The sequence below is a fragment of the Lampetra planeri genome, chromosome 7 (assembly GCF_965212315.1).
Source record: "Lampetra planeri chromosome 7, kcLamPlan1.2.h2, whole genome shotgun sequence".
In the NCBI taxonomy this organism is placed as follows: Eukaryota; Metazoa; Chordata; class Hyperoartia; order Petromyzontiformes; family Petromyzontidae; genus Lampetra; species Lampetra planeri.
Window position 1 is genome coordinate 6,271,290 of NC_136113.1, and position 15,107 is coordinate 6,286,396.

A 15,107-nucleotide genomic window follows, 5' to 3' on the forward strand; every position below is an offset into this window, starting at 1 on the left:
TCTTTCGGTTAAGTCACGTCTAAAGATAACGTCGCTATTATTTTAATTTATTATTTTATCTTTAGACGTGACGTAACCGAAAGAACCAAAGTAAATCACTTAAAGCTACGTAACTGGATATTTATGCTCTTTAAGCATCTGTAGAAGTGACTGTTCTACTTTAAAAATCATATAATATTTCATCATCGTTACTATTGCCATTTATTATTTATATAGTGTATCATGGTATCATGCCCTGCTCTGCAGATCTGGAGGCGCAAAAACATAGTTAAAACATGAAGTCAAATATGAAAACATGAAATACAATATTCTAGGTACAAATGATGATTGTGTTTGAACGGACACATTATCGAACACGACACTGTACTTACGGAAAGCGTCCATCTCTAAGATGGCTTGTTTGGCCTACAAAGCAAAGAGATTTGCATCAATGATTACATAAATTTTACATAAACAAACATAAATGCTGGCTTAAAAGTATTTTGAAATCTGGTGGGCCCACAGTGGAGACTACAAAGGGCAAATTAAAGCAATTTTGTGATCTACAATTTCCTTGAAATGAAGGAAAAACAAATGTGACGTGACCTGACAATGTGAGATGCCCTAGCAGGCCACACTCCTCTACGATCACATAGTTTTACTCATTCGAGACAATTTCGCTCACACTAACTCCGCTTCTCCGCTGACAAAAAAAGTTTTTTAAAATAATGCCAGTTCCAATGACCATCTCTGATAAATACACCCATCAATGGTTAAACATCACAGCAATAAAAAACAGTATTTAATATTATATGCAGTTTATAAATACACATTTTATTATATAGACATAAAAGCGAAGGATATTTTTCGTACCAAACTCGTGAAATTTTTAATTACAGATATAATTTAGAATGTTTTCCTATGCATTAGATATCAAACAATGTTGACAGGAGAGATGGCTAACCATCGAATAAAGATGGTCACTGCATTGCGCCCTTTCAGGTGTGCTTCTGCGGCCATCTGGAATGCCCTTCCTTCTGATATTAGAAAGCCACTGGAGCTATGCACTTTTAAAGTATCTAGATTTATATAGAACAGTTTTTTGTGTTTAATTTGTTGTCTTTCCCCTGCATCTCCGATTAGCACGGTCGGCTACATATGGTGAGAAGTTCAACATACTGTACAATACATATGTACGGTGCGAAAGAAGTTCAACATAGGCACGTGACTGATTTGAGGGACTATCAAAGGGAATACTGCAGATATAAACACCAACGAAAAGAACCTAATCTTTCATTTCATCTCTGCATTCCTCAGTGATCACAGATAACCTCCAATATATGGCTCCCTCATAATTCACACGAAATATATTTTTTAAAAGGCTTAATAAAATAGGCTTATTCTTACTCGTCCATGAAATATCTCATTATTTTAGCACAAATATCGTAGTTAAAGATGTATAAATGTCATATGACACTATTTTATGTGTTATTGAGTGCGGTTGAATATTTTTCATAGAATAATTATTATAACGTATAATGCATAGAAATATCAGAGCATCTCATGACACCCTATACAAGACAATCATAATTAACAATGTTGTGAAAGGATAATGAAAATCATTATATGATAATCATGTACATTTTATATAAAATTAGGTCACAATTGCAATATATATGTTGCATTTTAACAAGTACTTACATTCCAAATACTTAAAAGTTTAGTCTAAAAATGTTAGACCTGCATTTGAAATGAATATGCTGCCAAAGTATGGTGCAGCAATATCGATTATTATCATGCAGTCATGGTCAACAAACAGAAGGGGGAAGCGTTTTTTAGCACCGTGTGTATGTTAAACTTCTTTCGCACAATACCTAGCCAACCATGCTAATCGGAGGCACGTAACATGACTCACGCTACACTCATCACAACCGCCATATGCCACTGATAGGCCACGTAGGCTGCTCAATCCATGAATCAGCCAGCCATCACCTCACTCTTTGTGTGGAAGGAATCTGGTGAGTAAGTTCGACAGGCCACTTCACAGGCCAAGCAATACTCAACATGTGCCGCCACGTCATCCCCGATGCCTGGTACTTGTTACCATTAGACTTTAGCGGTGGCCTCTCATGCCGACGTGAGAAATGGGCTGACGGAACGAAACCTCAAACGTTTAAGAGCAAGAGGTTGTGTTTAAAATGAAATAAAACTAGTGAGTGTATGGCTCAGCGTGAAAGATTTACGTACGTGAGGGAAAGAAGAGGTATGGTTAAAGTCTGACAGTGCAATGTTCCTTTTACATCAGACAATGACGAGCCGGGTCAGTTATGAGAATACGTGCAAGCTGAGCGTTTCAACAGCAGCAGCGGTCACCTTGAGTGGGATTTTTCCTGGGTGATTCTCTAGGATGAGCCGTTTCAATTCGTGGATCCAGAGCCTCTTTTCATCAAAGGAGCGTGCCTGAAATAACAATATTAAAGTTCACAGACACACCATGATCCGGGTGTACCCAGGGCTTAGTTTAAGCTGGGTCTGTCTGGGTCGAAGACCCCAAACATAAGTTTTGCACCTGGCACACTGCATCCAGTATAAGTATTTCAATGCCTTTGGTTGTTAGTCACGTGCCTATTTCAGTCCACGAGTGACCCCGGAAATATTGCTTGAGAAATGATGCCCTGGGTGTAACTTGTCATGAAACGGTTTGGGCACATGTCAAGCCGCATAGAACCGAGAATAAGGAAAACACGAGGATGCTTTGTAATTTCCATTTGTGAACGTGGAGAAAGTATCTCAGCCAAAAAGTTCATATTAATGTTTTCCTCTAATGAGTTGTGGAAATTTCAGCATGTTAAAAGTAAAAAACCGGAGCAATAAAATGCATAAGTTATAGCAACTTTGTGATTTATTAACCAAAAAGGAAACATTTAGTTTGACGGCCCAATGTAGACATCACAAGTTAACTTTGGCAGAAAGATCGTGTTGTGAGGACCAATGTCATTCTGTATTGCTGGATAATTATATACAATACACACACACACGTGCATATGCTATATTAATTAACATTCATGAAAAATTTAATGTGAAGCTATTTCAGCTTCCATTACTGAAATATGACTTGTGTACGTATCAAATGTACTATGAAGCTATCAAGAGCTGATTGGTCAATACCAGTCACTCGATCAGATTACAGTTCAACCTAACCCATCCACGTGATATTACACATCTACGCACCTAAAGGCAAGGTGTCTGCACAATATCAACCAGTCAGAAGATTCTTGATCCCTGGAGGGAAATGACCTCAGATTTTGGCTGGCATCGGCCACCCCTGCTGTTCCGAGCGTTTATTACTTCCTGAACCCGAGAGGCAATCCATCTCTCAGCGGTCTCCTCCCAGGAGGCAGTGTTTCACGGGACTGCTCTGCCCCTCGGCATTTGTGACCGGCCGTTTGCGTGTTGGCGCAATGCGAATGGAGGAGGTCACATTTGCAAGCAATTTCTCAAGATTGTGAACAACTTGCTAAGCAAACAAAATTCAAATTCTTCACGCAAACCCACAGCCAAACACACATGTAATTAGTTGAAACTGAAAACACGATTATAACCGTAGATACACAAACGTGAAGACCAAATCGTACTTGTGATGCTATCATTAAAGCATACGCAGTGATGCATAATAGCCGTCTGCAAAGTGAGATCATGGCTCTTAAAAGAGCACGAGGAATGCATCGGAGATGAAGGATGCTGAGCCAACCTGCACTGTGTGCTGAACCTTGCTGTTTTTGAAGTGGCGGACGCTGAAGCTGAGAGGCTCCTTGGGAACGTGTTCCACAAGCATGAGGTTTGAGCACTGAGGGACCATAGAGGATGTGTGAACATCAACACTTTGCCAAAGAAAGACCTCACTCCAAGCAACATTTGCATAACCAAGATCACTTCATACATAGAGGGGGAAATCGATTATAAGCACAGTTCTAATATAAGCAACGCATCGTTACATCACACCGGTAGGGGGAAAGTTAGGGGTAACTTCAGATACAACGCACACTTTGGTATATAAGCATAGCTGGACCTTCTCCCAAGGGGCGTGCTGTTATTCAGATGTTACAGTACTGCATTTATTATTTTTTTGTCAGGAGATTAAGAGGTTGCCTTCCGTGTTCTGCTTTGTTAAATGCTGTACGAGATTTCCCATTCATTTCAAATGACATCGTTACAAAATATCCTTAGCCTTGGACTCGTTGAATTGGCCTGTGGTTTCTCCTTCGCCGACCCCTAGGCTTATCCCCCCGTGCCCGTTTGCTCCTTCCTGTGCGACTCGCACACCGGGCTGCTCACCAGGATATGTGCCTTGTAGGCGTAAGCGTCGTCGCGTCTCTTGGTGAGCAGGAGGATGCAGTGGAAGAGGAAGAGGGAGCGCTCGTGCCGTGCACGATGCACTCGGAACGTGCCCTCCAGGACCAGCTCGCCGTAGCGGCACAGCTCAGGGCCCTGCCACTGCACCAGCTGCGCCTGTATCTCCTGCAACCCGCGCGGTCGCAACGGTACAAGTCATGCATTCCCATCGACTCCCCTGATTACTTTTGAAAGTACGTTTGGTAATTGGGCTTTACAGCAGCTTGTCCTATGGAACTATGCATGTTCCAAATAATGTGGCTTTTTGTTGGCCGAATCTACATAAACCATTTCAGCTAATAGGTCGGAGGTGGAATGAACAGGTTTGGAGCCTTAGCGGGGGTTAATTACGTTGTTGTGAAGGTAAGAGAGGCAAGACCTAGATGCTTGGGCACGTGTTGAGAAGACACAAAGAAGGTGGATTAGATTGGCCATGGAGATGAAACTGGTGTAGGACAGGAGGAGGAGAGGGAGACCGAGGGCGGGATGGATGGATGTCATGGAATGAGATATGAGGATGGCAAATGTGATGAGAGAAGAATTACAGAATAGATGTGAGCTGTGGCTGAGCATTGAACTGGGGCTGCTGAGTTAGCGTGCTAACCACTGTACCACTGTACCACCACTCCACCTACTGCTCGATAGGCCTTAAAAAATTTATTTTGGCAAAATATTTTGACACCGGTGATATATTATTTACATTTGAAATTGAATATATTGAAACTGTGCATAATATAAAATATAAGTGCCTCTCTGTTCTGTTTGGTCACCCTAGATTGACATTACTCTGCAGTAATTGAGTTTATCATAAAAAAACCAACATTCACTTGCGACAAAATGGCATTAAAAACAGCTGTGCTTTTCAGTTTTTCTAAGCAGACCGCATGCCAGAAATTCCAGCTCTATTTGGTCCCTAATGCATTTGGGCTCTGTAACATTTTTTTTAGTTTGCAGTTCAAATCTGAGCCATTTGTCTTGTTTTGTGGAAGGCAGAGTTTCATTTAACAGGATGTATTGGTACTTATTGCACACACACACAAAAATCCAAGCTGTGAGATTGTAATTACTGTAACTGAAATCCACAACTCACATGATACCCAGAAAGGCAGCAAACATACATTACAAATCAGCAACTCGCTAAGGCCAAGACACACGAAACAATCACTCGAATGCTTTGGTGAAATGAATCTGCTCGTGAACTCATGGAAGATTTTCCTTTGCCATCTAACGAAACCATCAATGATAAGACGTAACTTTGAACGAGCAGCAAATAAATTGAAAGCAGCTTTCAGTAAATAACATGAATGTGCATGCTTGGCAATTCCCAAATTCCACGTCCTGTGCAGTATTATAATAATCATCATTATCAGTAATTGTCTACCCACTGCTGAATAAAGGCTTCCTCATGCTTTCATCGGTCATGGGGCCTGTCTGACCATACTTCAGTGCGGGTTGGTGAAGACAGCGTAATGTTGCCTTGCCTCTCGCCAAGTACATATCTGGTGTTGGGTGCCCCGATCTAGTACAAACACTCAGGTCTTAAAGTCTCTCAAACCTTTTCGCCACATCAAGGCAGTGCCACAATAAAGAAGAACCACTCGTACCATTGGCATAATACATTGCCTAGTATTTTGTTCAGTTTAATGCAGGACTATGCAGTCAGCAGAGAACCCCATTGTTGCCCTGTACCCATGCTCCAACAACTATGCTCGCACTGACAGGGGTGTATGGGAAGGCCGTCATTCAGCAAGCCATTGACAAAAGGGGCTGTACGTGTACGTTCACATGAGTTCGGCGGGACTCCCCACGTGACCGCTGAAGCGAGTCATTGTCAAGCGGCACGGACCTGAACGCGGGCAGCGTGCTCATGCTTGCGCTTGATGTCGTTGATGTGCCACGCCACGCTGGTCATGGTGGCTGTGGCCTCCTCGATGACCTCCATGCCCTCCGCAAGGCCCTCGTAGTGGTTCGCTATTTCCTGCAGCCACAAAGGTAAAGGTAGACTTAAAGGTGCAGCCCTGCAATTTTGCTTGCTCATGTCACTGCTGGCGGGAAGGGCCTCCAAGAGCTCTCGAGAGAACCGTTTCTAAGATAATATTTAGGCCTGCTCCTTCACACCAACCAGAGGTAAAAGAAGAGGTGGGAGCACTCGCACTTTACCCACCCACACGGGGCCTGCTGATCAACTAACTGTGGATTACCCAATTATACTCCTGGGTGGACAGAGGCAGGGGAAATTTAGAAACTTGTACCATTGTTTCAACTGCCACTCCGGAAACCTCTGGATTTCATGTTTAGTGAGCTGACCATTAACACCATGGCACCCACCCATTTACAGCATTCATCAAGCTCAGTGCGAGCTTTGAGGAAACATTTGAACTAACAAGCTAAGTTGATGACATTGATAAAATAAGCACGCGGAGTCCGACAATGGCTATGGGAGGCCCTGTGCACGTGGGCATGACTCACTCGCAGCAGCAAGTGGTATTTAAGGATGCGCTGCACGGGCTTCAGCAGGTAGCACCCGAGCGGCAGCGAGTGCTTCAGCGACGCTTGCACCTCCCCGAAGAACCGGGTCATAACGGCGCTGCGTGCGCACTCGTTCAGCACGTCTATGGCACTGCAGGGCACCACAACACAGAATCAGGATCTTTTTCACAGATACCCAGTTGGGGCACGGGGTCAGAAAGTTACAAGAACAAACAATATGAAAACACAAGAGGGCAAGGTATAGGAATCGTAAACAAATCAGTAAAAATAATAATTAAAAATCTATGTTTATTTCACCAGGTAAAGCCAACTCGGCGAATAGCTTCTTTTTCAGAAGTGGTGTGGCCACAAATAATTTCTCAACGAAGTGGCTTATCACGTGGAAATTTATAGCAGCAAAAATAACCCACTTTATCGTCTTAGCATCTTCATCGAATTTTTATTTTTGTTAACGTATTCATGGTACGGAAAAAAGCATTCCCTTGTCATGTTTGTGTTTACGAATAATGAACGTAACTTTTAATTTACTGCTCTGTATCCATGATGATTGTAAACAAACTAGTTTAAGCACTTCATAACAGCTTTATGGATATAAAAATAATAATAATAATAATAATAAAACTTAGACAAATTTGCATACTCAAGAATGATATTTCAGATGGGGTTATTTGGGCCAAATATTTTAGTTTATTGCCATAGAAGTTATTTTATTCATAACATTTTATATCCATTATACCACCCTGCCGTAGTGATAACTGGAATTCACAAAAAACAGATAATATTATAAATAAAGGAACATGTATGCTTACTTTGGATAGTTCATACAGTACTGGGTATATATGTGAAAGGCTTCATTCTGCAGAAAAACAACAAGGCAAAGATAATTCAAATTAGCGACAACAATGTTACACGCAGAATGTAAACAAGTCCATAAATACATATGTTTTTTTTTATTAGGCGATGTGCCACTTCATGAAGACGCTGAATGAATCACCGATGACACATGAAGTTTGAAGAAACCTTGAGCATGATTCCTAAAAGGACAACATACACCAATAAACATTGCAGTGAAAAACCCAAGTTGCTGGCAATGATATCGATCATGTTCATTTCAAAACTGGAAATATGAATAGGATGGGGAATTTAATTATGCTAATGACATGTCTGCAAGATGATGTATCTTAAAAAAAAAACTACATGGTCCAAGGTAGTACATGTAATAATAAGAGTAATTTACAGCTCTTTGTCAATACACTGATTAAAAAGTTGGTCATGGAATAGTTTGAGCATGCTTTACCACTCTAGTCAATGCACATTGATGAAGGTGGCAGCCAGGACCGGTGCAGATACTCACAACTGATGTTAGCCATCTGTGAGAATCAAACTTGGGTAACCGGAATCATAAAATGGAGCGCAAACTGTTATGCCAGCACTCCGCCATGTATTAAGGAATAACAACAATGAAATGAATAGCCATCTCAAATTGTTGTCAAAATATGCCTTTAAAGATTATTTAGGACAATTTTAAAGATTATTTAGGTAATGTTTCATCGAGTCTAGAGCAGCACATCTTACGTGGGAAGGCACACATTGGAGATTAATGTGTCATGAGAACGCTAAAACTGTCAAAGTAATGTTCCCAAGAGTGAAAACATGTTTTTATATTCTGCTATCTTCTCCATAATTTAAAGATCACAACCCGAAAACTCATACTCCCAACCTTGAACCTCTTCCAAGCAACACAGTCCATGAACAAAACCTGAAGTAAAAAGCATTAAAAGACGGAATGCTGATTTTACATATTATGTAAATATGTAAGTCAAAATCACGACATTTTACTCAGGATGTGTTCATTCAATCTCTAACTGCTCCTGCATGTCTTGTCTATAATTGATAAATAAATGGCTTAGCACAGCAGGGAAGCACACAAACATGAGAAGATCAAACTAAAGGAGGCAATTTGGCAAGGGTATTGACCATGTAATTCAATAGCCAAGTAGGGCAATTGGAGTATCCGTAAAGAATAATAAGATCTACAGGGGGTAAAGGCTCCCGGACTTGTCTATTTTAGCCACCGTGGCAATGATGCCACCCACGTGGCTACTGAGAGAGGATCATCACGGCTCATTAAACAAGGGTTAAGACTAAATTTGCGACATTTACGGGCTGCAGATATAATAGATTATCCACGAATTAATAAAATTGACACAAGTATTTGTCTGTTCATGAGTTAGGCTTCCAGCACTCAAAAATATAATTCGTGTAAAAATTGTTCTCTAACACATGTTGGAAAGCACAGTGGAAACTAGAATAAAATAAAAGTGTAAAAAATAAGACACGATAAAGCAAACTCAAGGCACTATTAAATATACATTGCCATAACAGGATTGAAAGACAATTATCGAGGGATATTAAACCACACACAATATCAATCATGTCAGCTCGGTCTGAGCTTAACTTACATTATCTAGTTAAGCCGCGGCTCATGGACATGCACACTCAAGGTTAGCTCTGAAGTATATTTTGTAATGTCAACATACCAAACAGTAAACAACGGTAATGGGAACAACATGGGCGTTCCACCGTTCTGCACAAGAAAATGCTACTTAGCACTCCTGTGCGTGAGTGATTGCTAGCAGGTCAGACAGGGAGTCGCTGGGGGGTACACGAGCAGACTGACAATAATCGTGGCCTCATTTGCCACAAACATGTAGTCGCACTGCACGCACACCTCCCACACAAATAAGTATGCACTTGCAATTTCGAAACGTAAATATTTCCTTAAAATTGTGAACAGTATGGATGTATGTATGTACAGTGAACTCTAGGGCGTGTAATATAATCTCAGTCAGTATGTCGATACATGTAATGTAGTGATGAAAGGTAAATGTATAAACATAACTATTTGCATATTAACGCTTTGAAATGTGCGGCAATAACATTCACACACACACACGTGCCTGCACTCACGCACAAAACACATTACGAGTAATCTCTTAAAGCATTCCCACATTTAAACATTTAAATAAACTCTCTCAGAAACGAAGTCACTGCTGCCATAAATAAGGCAGAAAACTCAATTTGTGTTCCCTCACTAGGAGCTCCCAGAGAGCTCAAATGCCCCATAACTTCGCACTACTCTGGTCACAGGCATTTTCAGTTTTGGGGGAAAATATTTTTTTTTGGGAAAAAACATGTTAAAAGTGAGTCCATGGCAATGCTGAAATATTAAACATGAATCAATGGGAGATGTTCAAGGAAGATGTGAGGGCAATTATTATACATGATGGAAAGGATTTATTTTTTCATGACCAAATTAGATTTAAAAACCAGAATGATTTAAAGTTGCAATAGGCTGGACAGAGAACAGACTGCCTGTCAGGGCATATGCCATGTAAAAATTGGTGTTGCAGAGTAACAGCCAAATCCAAACTGTAGCAGCCTTTGGCAACGATGGGCAATGTATTTCATCTGATGTTTTGCAGTTAAACAAATATATATATATATAAATGACTAGCTTCATGCAGCAAAAGAAAAATGTTACGATAAAAAAACTAAATTGACATAAACACATAATATTGGTTGGTATTTCCTTAATTGTTGGTGAAATATGAGGAAAGTCAAGTTTGTATACCATCTTTCATTAAAATAAAGATGGCAATTTGTTATCAAGGTCAAATCATCAGTGCAAATACGTTGATACCACCACACCTCGTGATTGCTACCTTCTGGCGCACCCTTACATAAGTGGTAAAAAGAGGTCAAGGAGTAATATGATTGATGAAAAAGTTTACATTGCTCGACCATTAAAGTAGAACTATAAATTGCGATTAACGGGATCTGCTTCGGATTATTATGTTTTGTGTAGAACTGCGGTTTACCTCAGTTGCCAGTAACTCCACGAGCACGATCTCAATTTGCAAATGGGGAAATTAAAATGACGGCATGAGGCCTCCAATTTGGCTGCCGCGTTGAATTCCTGCTGTTCGCACTTGGAATGCGCATGCACAGCAAGCACGCTAACCACCGAGAAACACCATCGTTCTGTTGGCAGTGTTAGACAGGAAACCTTCTCGTGGAATCTTGAGCAATTCATAATTTAAGCTGTCACTTAGGAAAATTGATGTTTGATAACGTTCCAAAAAAGGATAGGGGTGTATTTGAAATAATTGTACTTCATTTTGAAAGTAATCCCTGTAATACATCTGGTATCTGTAATAACCTCTCTGTGAACTAATCGTATGTTTAATAATGTACTGCCCTTGTCAGAAAGTGGAATGGGGCTTTGGCCGAGGCAAAAGCAGCGCATTATTCACATCCAATGTGGTTTCTCAGGTTGGAATGCTGTGAAAAGCCTTCGAGTGGTGCAATCCAGCAGCCCCAGCAGCTCCTTCTCGATGCAGTATTATCTGATCTGATAGAATTGTTGGCTTAAAAAAGATCAGTGTCACATATTAAAGTAGTGTATGTGACTAAATGGCTCTCCATTATTGAAATGACACAAAAACACAATCCAGTCAGGTGGTACTTTTTCAGAGTATTCACAATCACGACACAACTCTAGGGTCAATAAAACCAAGTGCAACTTCTTGCTTGGGAAGTCAACAATGGTTTTACATTACTACTACTACTCAACAATGGTTGTTGTTTGGTTAGAATGGTCTCCCGTCATAATAATTTTTAATATCCACCACTGGATCAGGCCTGCCAGTGGAGATGGGAAGCAGCCTCCCGTTAATCTGAGCATGGAGACGTTACAAGACCTTTGAAAATACAACAAATTTGGGTACATGCAATAAGTGAATAAGTTGATATAAAACAGATGATACAGCGGTACCAGGCACGATTGAGACATCTCTGCAGATTCTCTCAAGGCATTATGCACCTTTTATTAAATAATACTACTCTGACATTGTTCAGGAAATACATTAAACATAAACAGAGATTGTAATATTTCTTAGATATGCTAAATCTAATTAATACACTTTATATATGTACACACAAGCACGAATAAGTGTCGAAAATGTTAATTATTGAAATTATTTCTCCATTCAGTAACAGTTCACACAGATGTGAATGTTTTTAGACATTTATGAAAATGTATTTCAAAGCATGAAATGTTTTTTTTATTTTAAATTATTTAAATAATTAATAGACCACAAGCAACTGTCGTGGCAAACATGGAAATATCAATTCAGGATAAGTTTACATTTGACAGTGAGGTAATGGCTAAGTATAATGTTAAGACAACACAAACTATGAACGCAAGCACTGTGTGTAACTTGTGTGGCTGGCATCTGTTTTTCCAGATAAAACAGAACACAGTTTCAAACTATTAATGAGAGAATTGCAGATTTACAGACACTATTTAAAATAGCAGAAGTGCATTAGAAGTTAGAATTCATTTGTAATAATACTTATTCATGTCACAGTTATGTTATCGTGTAACCATCTTGTGTGTGTGTTTGTGACCAGTGGCAATTGGGAATATATTGTTGCTACATCATGGGACCTCCTTTGCCAGTACCAAAATATGAGAATAGGTTTTCCCCTTTTTTCTGGCAACAAAAGCTGTCTCTGGTGTGGATCAATCAGTTTCAAAGACAATGCATATATTATCAGAGTATGTTTTTTGTTTGCATTCTGACCACAATCATTGTGGTTAATGCAGACATGATTCCTTGTAAAAGGTTTCAGTTTGGTGTTTTAACATCTCAACACAGCTGTTTTGTTGCCAGAAAAAAGGGGAAAACCTATTCTCAATATATTGTTGATTTCAGTTTCTATGATGTGATAAAACACACACGTGGTGAAACAAAGCAAAGAGATGTAGATGAAGAAATATTTACTAAAATGTTGACAATAATCAAAATCAGTGGAATATATGCCATAAAAAGTATTGATATCACAAGTATTTTCACCCATAAGATGAAACAGCGAAAGCAAGCATATACACACACGTGTATAGTCTAACAGGACACTGTTCAATGTATATAACCTAGAGTTGTAATGAGTGAGTCTATTCCATCAGTGTACACTAAACTCTGTTCCCAATAGTGTGCAGCGAGATAGAAATGTTTATGCTTTATAAATTTGATGAATGTCATACTTGTTTTCATAATTAAAAGCGATTTAATATTCACACAGTGAGGGAAATGATTTGCTTATTTGGAAGACATTCCAAATGTAATCATCAAGTATGTTTTGTTGTGTATGTTTTCTCTCATTATGGCAGTGAAATTCACTGATGTGTCGAGTATTTTTTTGTGCTTCTGCAACAATGCTAAAGCAGTACGACAACAATTTATGAATGTATTATTTTTCATGACCAGTTGGCACAAGTAGTGATACATTTTATCACAGGAATCTTTTTTTTTTCTGCACCGGGGTACATTGTATCACACTTTACACCTTAGGTGGCAGTCAGGGAAAGGAACGCATCTGATAGTACGTCCATCGAGCTGATGGAGCGATCGTATCAGCTCGTGTGCGGGTACTAGTGGATTATTACATCAACGTGTCATGAGAGAAATGGCAGCGACACGGGGAAGCCTTCATGCAGCAGTGAATTTACCAGTGCTGTTGAATCTTACCTTTGCAACAAAGCAGTCAGCTATGGCCACAGGATCGAATGCACAGCTCTCCAGCTCATGAAGAAGTTCGCTGAAGATGCAAAAAAGAACACACATATGGACATGAACAAACACACAGAATAATGATGTGCTTGTGCGAAATACATTTGCAATAACAGTTGCATTTGAAAGACCTTCCATGCACAATTTACACACACAATTTATTTGCAGATATAGCTCTCTGGTGTGACTTCTGGTTGTACCGCGTGATGTTCGGCATGACCTTCGATGTTTCACTCCAAGTACTTCTTAAAATCTGGAGAAAATCGTGCCGAAAAACACTGGACGTGGGACAACCAACTGTACGGCGCAACGGTGAAAAATTTGCTCAGTCGTTTAATGTACACTTGATTCAATGTGCATGTTGTTATTATCCTTAACATTTGAATAAAGTGACCTTCTAAAATCAAAATAACTCGCTTTTCCTCCCCTTTCACAAATTCATTAGGCGTTTTCCACACAGCTCGCAATGGCCCATGCCCCTTGCGGGTCACATTAGGCCTTGCGGCTATTGAAGCTCACATGCGAAAGCGCTTGTCTGCATGCAAGAGGGGAGAAAGAAAGGACTAATTTCTCTGTGACGTCATGTGACACTTAAAGCAGTGCGCAGCTGCCCCAGACCCATGCAGGCATGAGCAAGATGCCTGTCAAGTGCTCAATCAGTCTTTTGTAGACAAGTTCAAGTACAAATTTGAAGTTATGATTGTGGAGGGAGGATAATTGTGTTTATAATCAGGTATTTTTGCGTGTACAGCCCTTTTGTCAGTCCACTGCTGGATGAGGGCCCTCCATATGCTGAGGGTCATGGGGGATATTCGACATACTTGGCAACTCCGAATCAGTATTTAATAGTTGTAATATGATATTTGGCTTAACATTTTATTCTGTAATGGATGTTGTTTATTTTATACGAGTCATTGTTAAATGTGGGAGAGTCCATAGTTTTTGACTAAATGGATTTTACAATCAGGCACAAATGCTAAGTTTGGAAAGTGCCGACGAAGAACTTACGTTTTGACACCGAAGTGATTATTGAACATGAGAGTGGAGAATGCGCTGACAGACAGCTGACAACTCAGTGACACCAACACCCATAATAAAGAGGCCATCACTTTTCGTCAACATTGCTTGGTTATTTTGTCACCCACCATAACCAGGCAGATTTAAGTAATTTACATGATAAAGTTATTTCCTTTGTTACGTATTATTTATGATCAGCAGCTAGTGGAAAAGCTTTGCTTTCTCAGTAAAAATTTTTTTTAGGTTTTTCCCCCCAACAATTGATCAAATTTGTAAATGATGAGAACACTCCATTATAACAGAATAATAGTGCAGGACGGACAATACCATGAGCTTCAAACGACACGGAATTATGCAAAAAACACAAGGCCTCTACGCATTAAATGAGAAAAAAATGTGACCTACTGACAGGTCAGTCGGTCACCGACAGGTCAGTCAGTCACTCAGTGGGTCACATTTTATGAAATGTATATCGATGGTGACTTTAGACAAGAATATCACAAGGCACATCTTATGGTCCTCATGAAGTGCCGATGGTTTTTGTATAATGCACAGAGGCTGTGTGCCTACAAAACATTTTCATGTTGTTTGAAA

General features: G+C 39.9%; 1 protein-coding gene across 1 annotated transcript in view; it reads right to left on the bottom strand.

Moving 5' to 3' along the window:
- LOC144719854 (uncharacterized) overlaps positions 1 to 15,107 on the bottom strand; it is a 79,954-nt gene that overhangs the window by 12,984 nt on the left and 51,863 nt on the right. Inside the window, exons 5-12 of the mRNA XM_078596117.1 lie at positions 13,455 to 13,524; positions 7,671 to 7,717; positions 6,841 to 6,991; positions 6,218 to 6,349; positions 4,315 to 4,497; positions 3,731 to 3,826; positions 2,353 to 2,439; positions 372 to 405 (exon numbers count right to left, since the gene is read on the bottom strand). Of these exons, the coding sequence (XP_078452243.1) occupies positions 372 to 405; positions 2,353 to 2,439; positions 3,731 to 3,826; positions 4,315 to 4,497; positions 6,218 to 6,349; positions 6,841 to 6,991; positions 7,671 to 7,717; positions 13,455 to 13,524 (800 nt within the window). The remainder of the gene's footprint in view (positions 1 to 371; positions 406 to 2,352; positions 2,440 to 3,730; positions 3,827 to 4,314; positions 4,498 to 6,217; positions 6,350 to 6,840; positions 6,992 to 7,670; positions 7,718 to 13,454; positions 13,525 to 15,107) is intronic.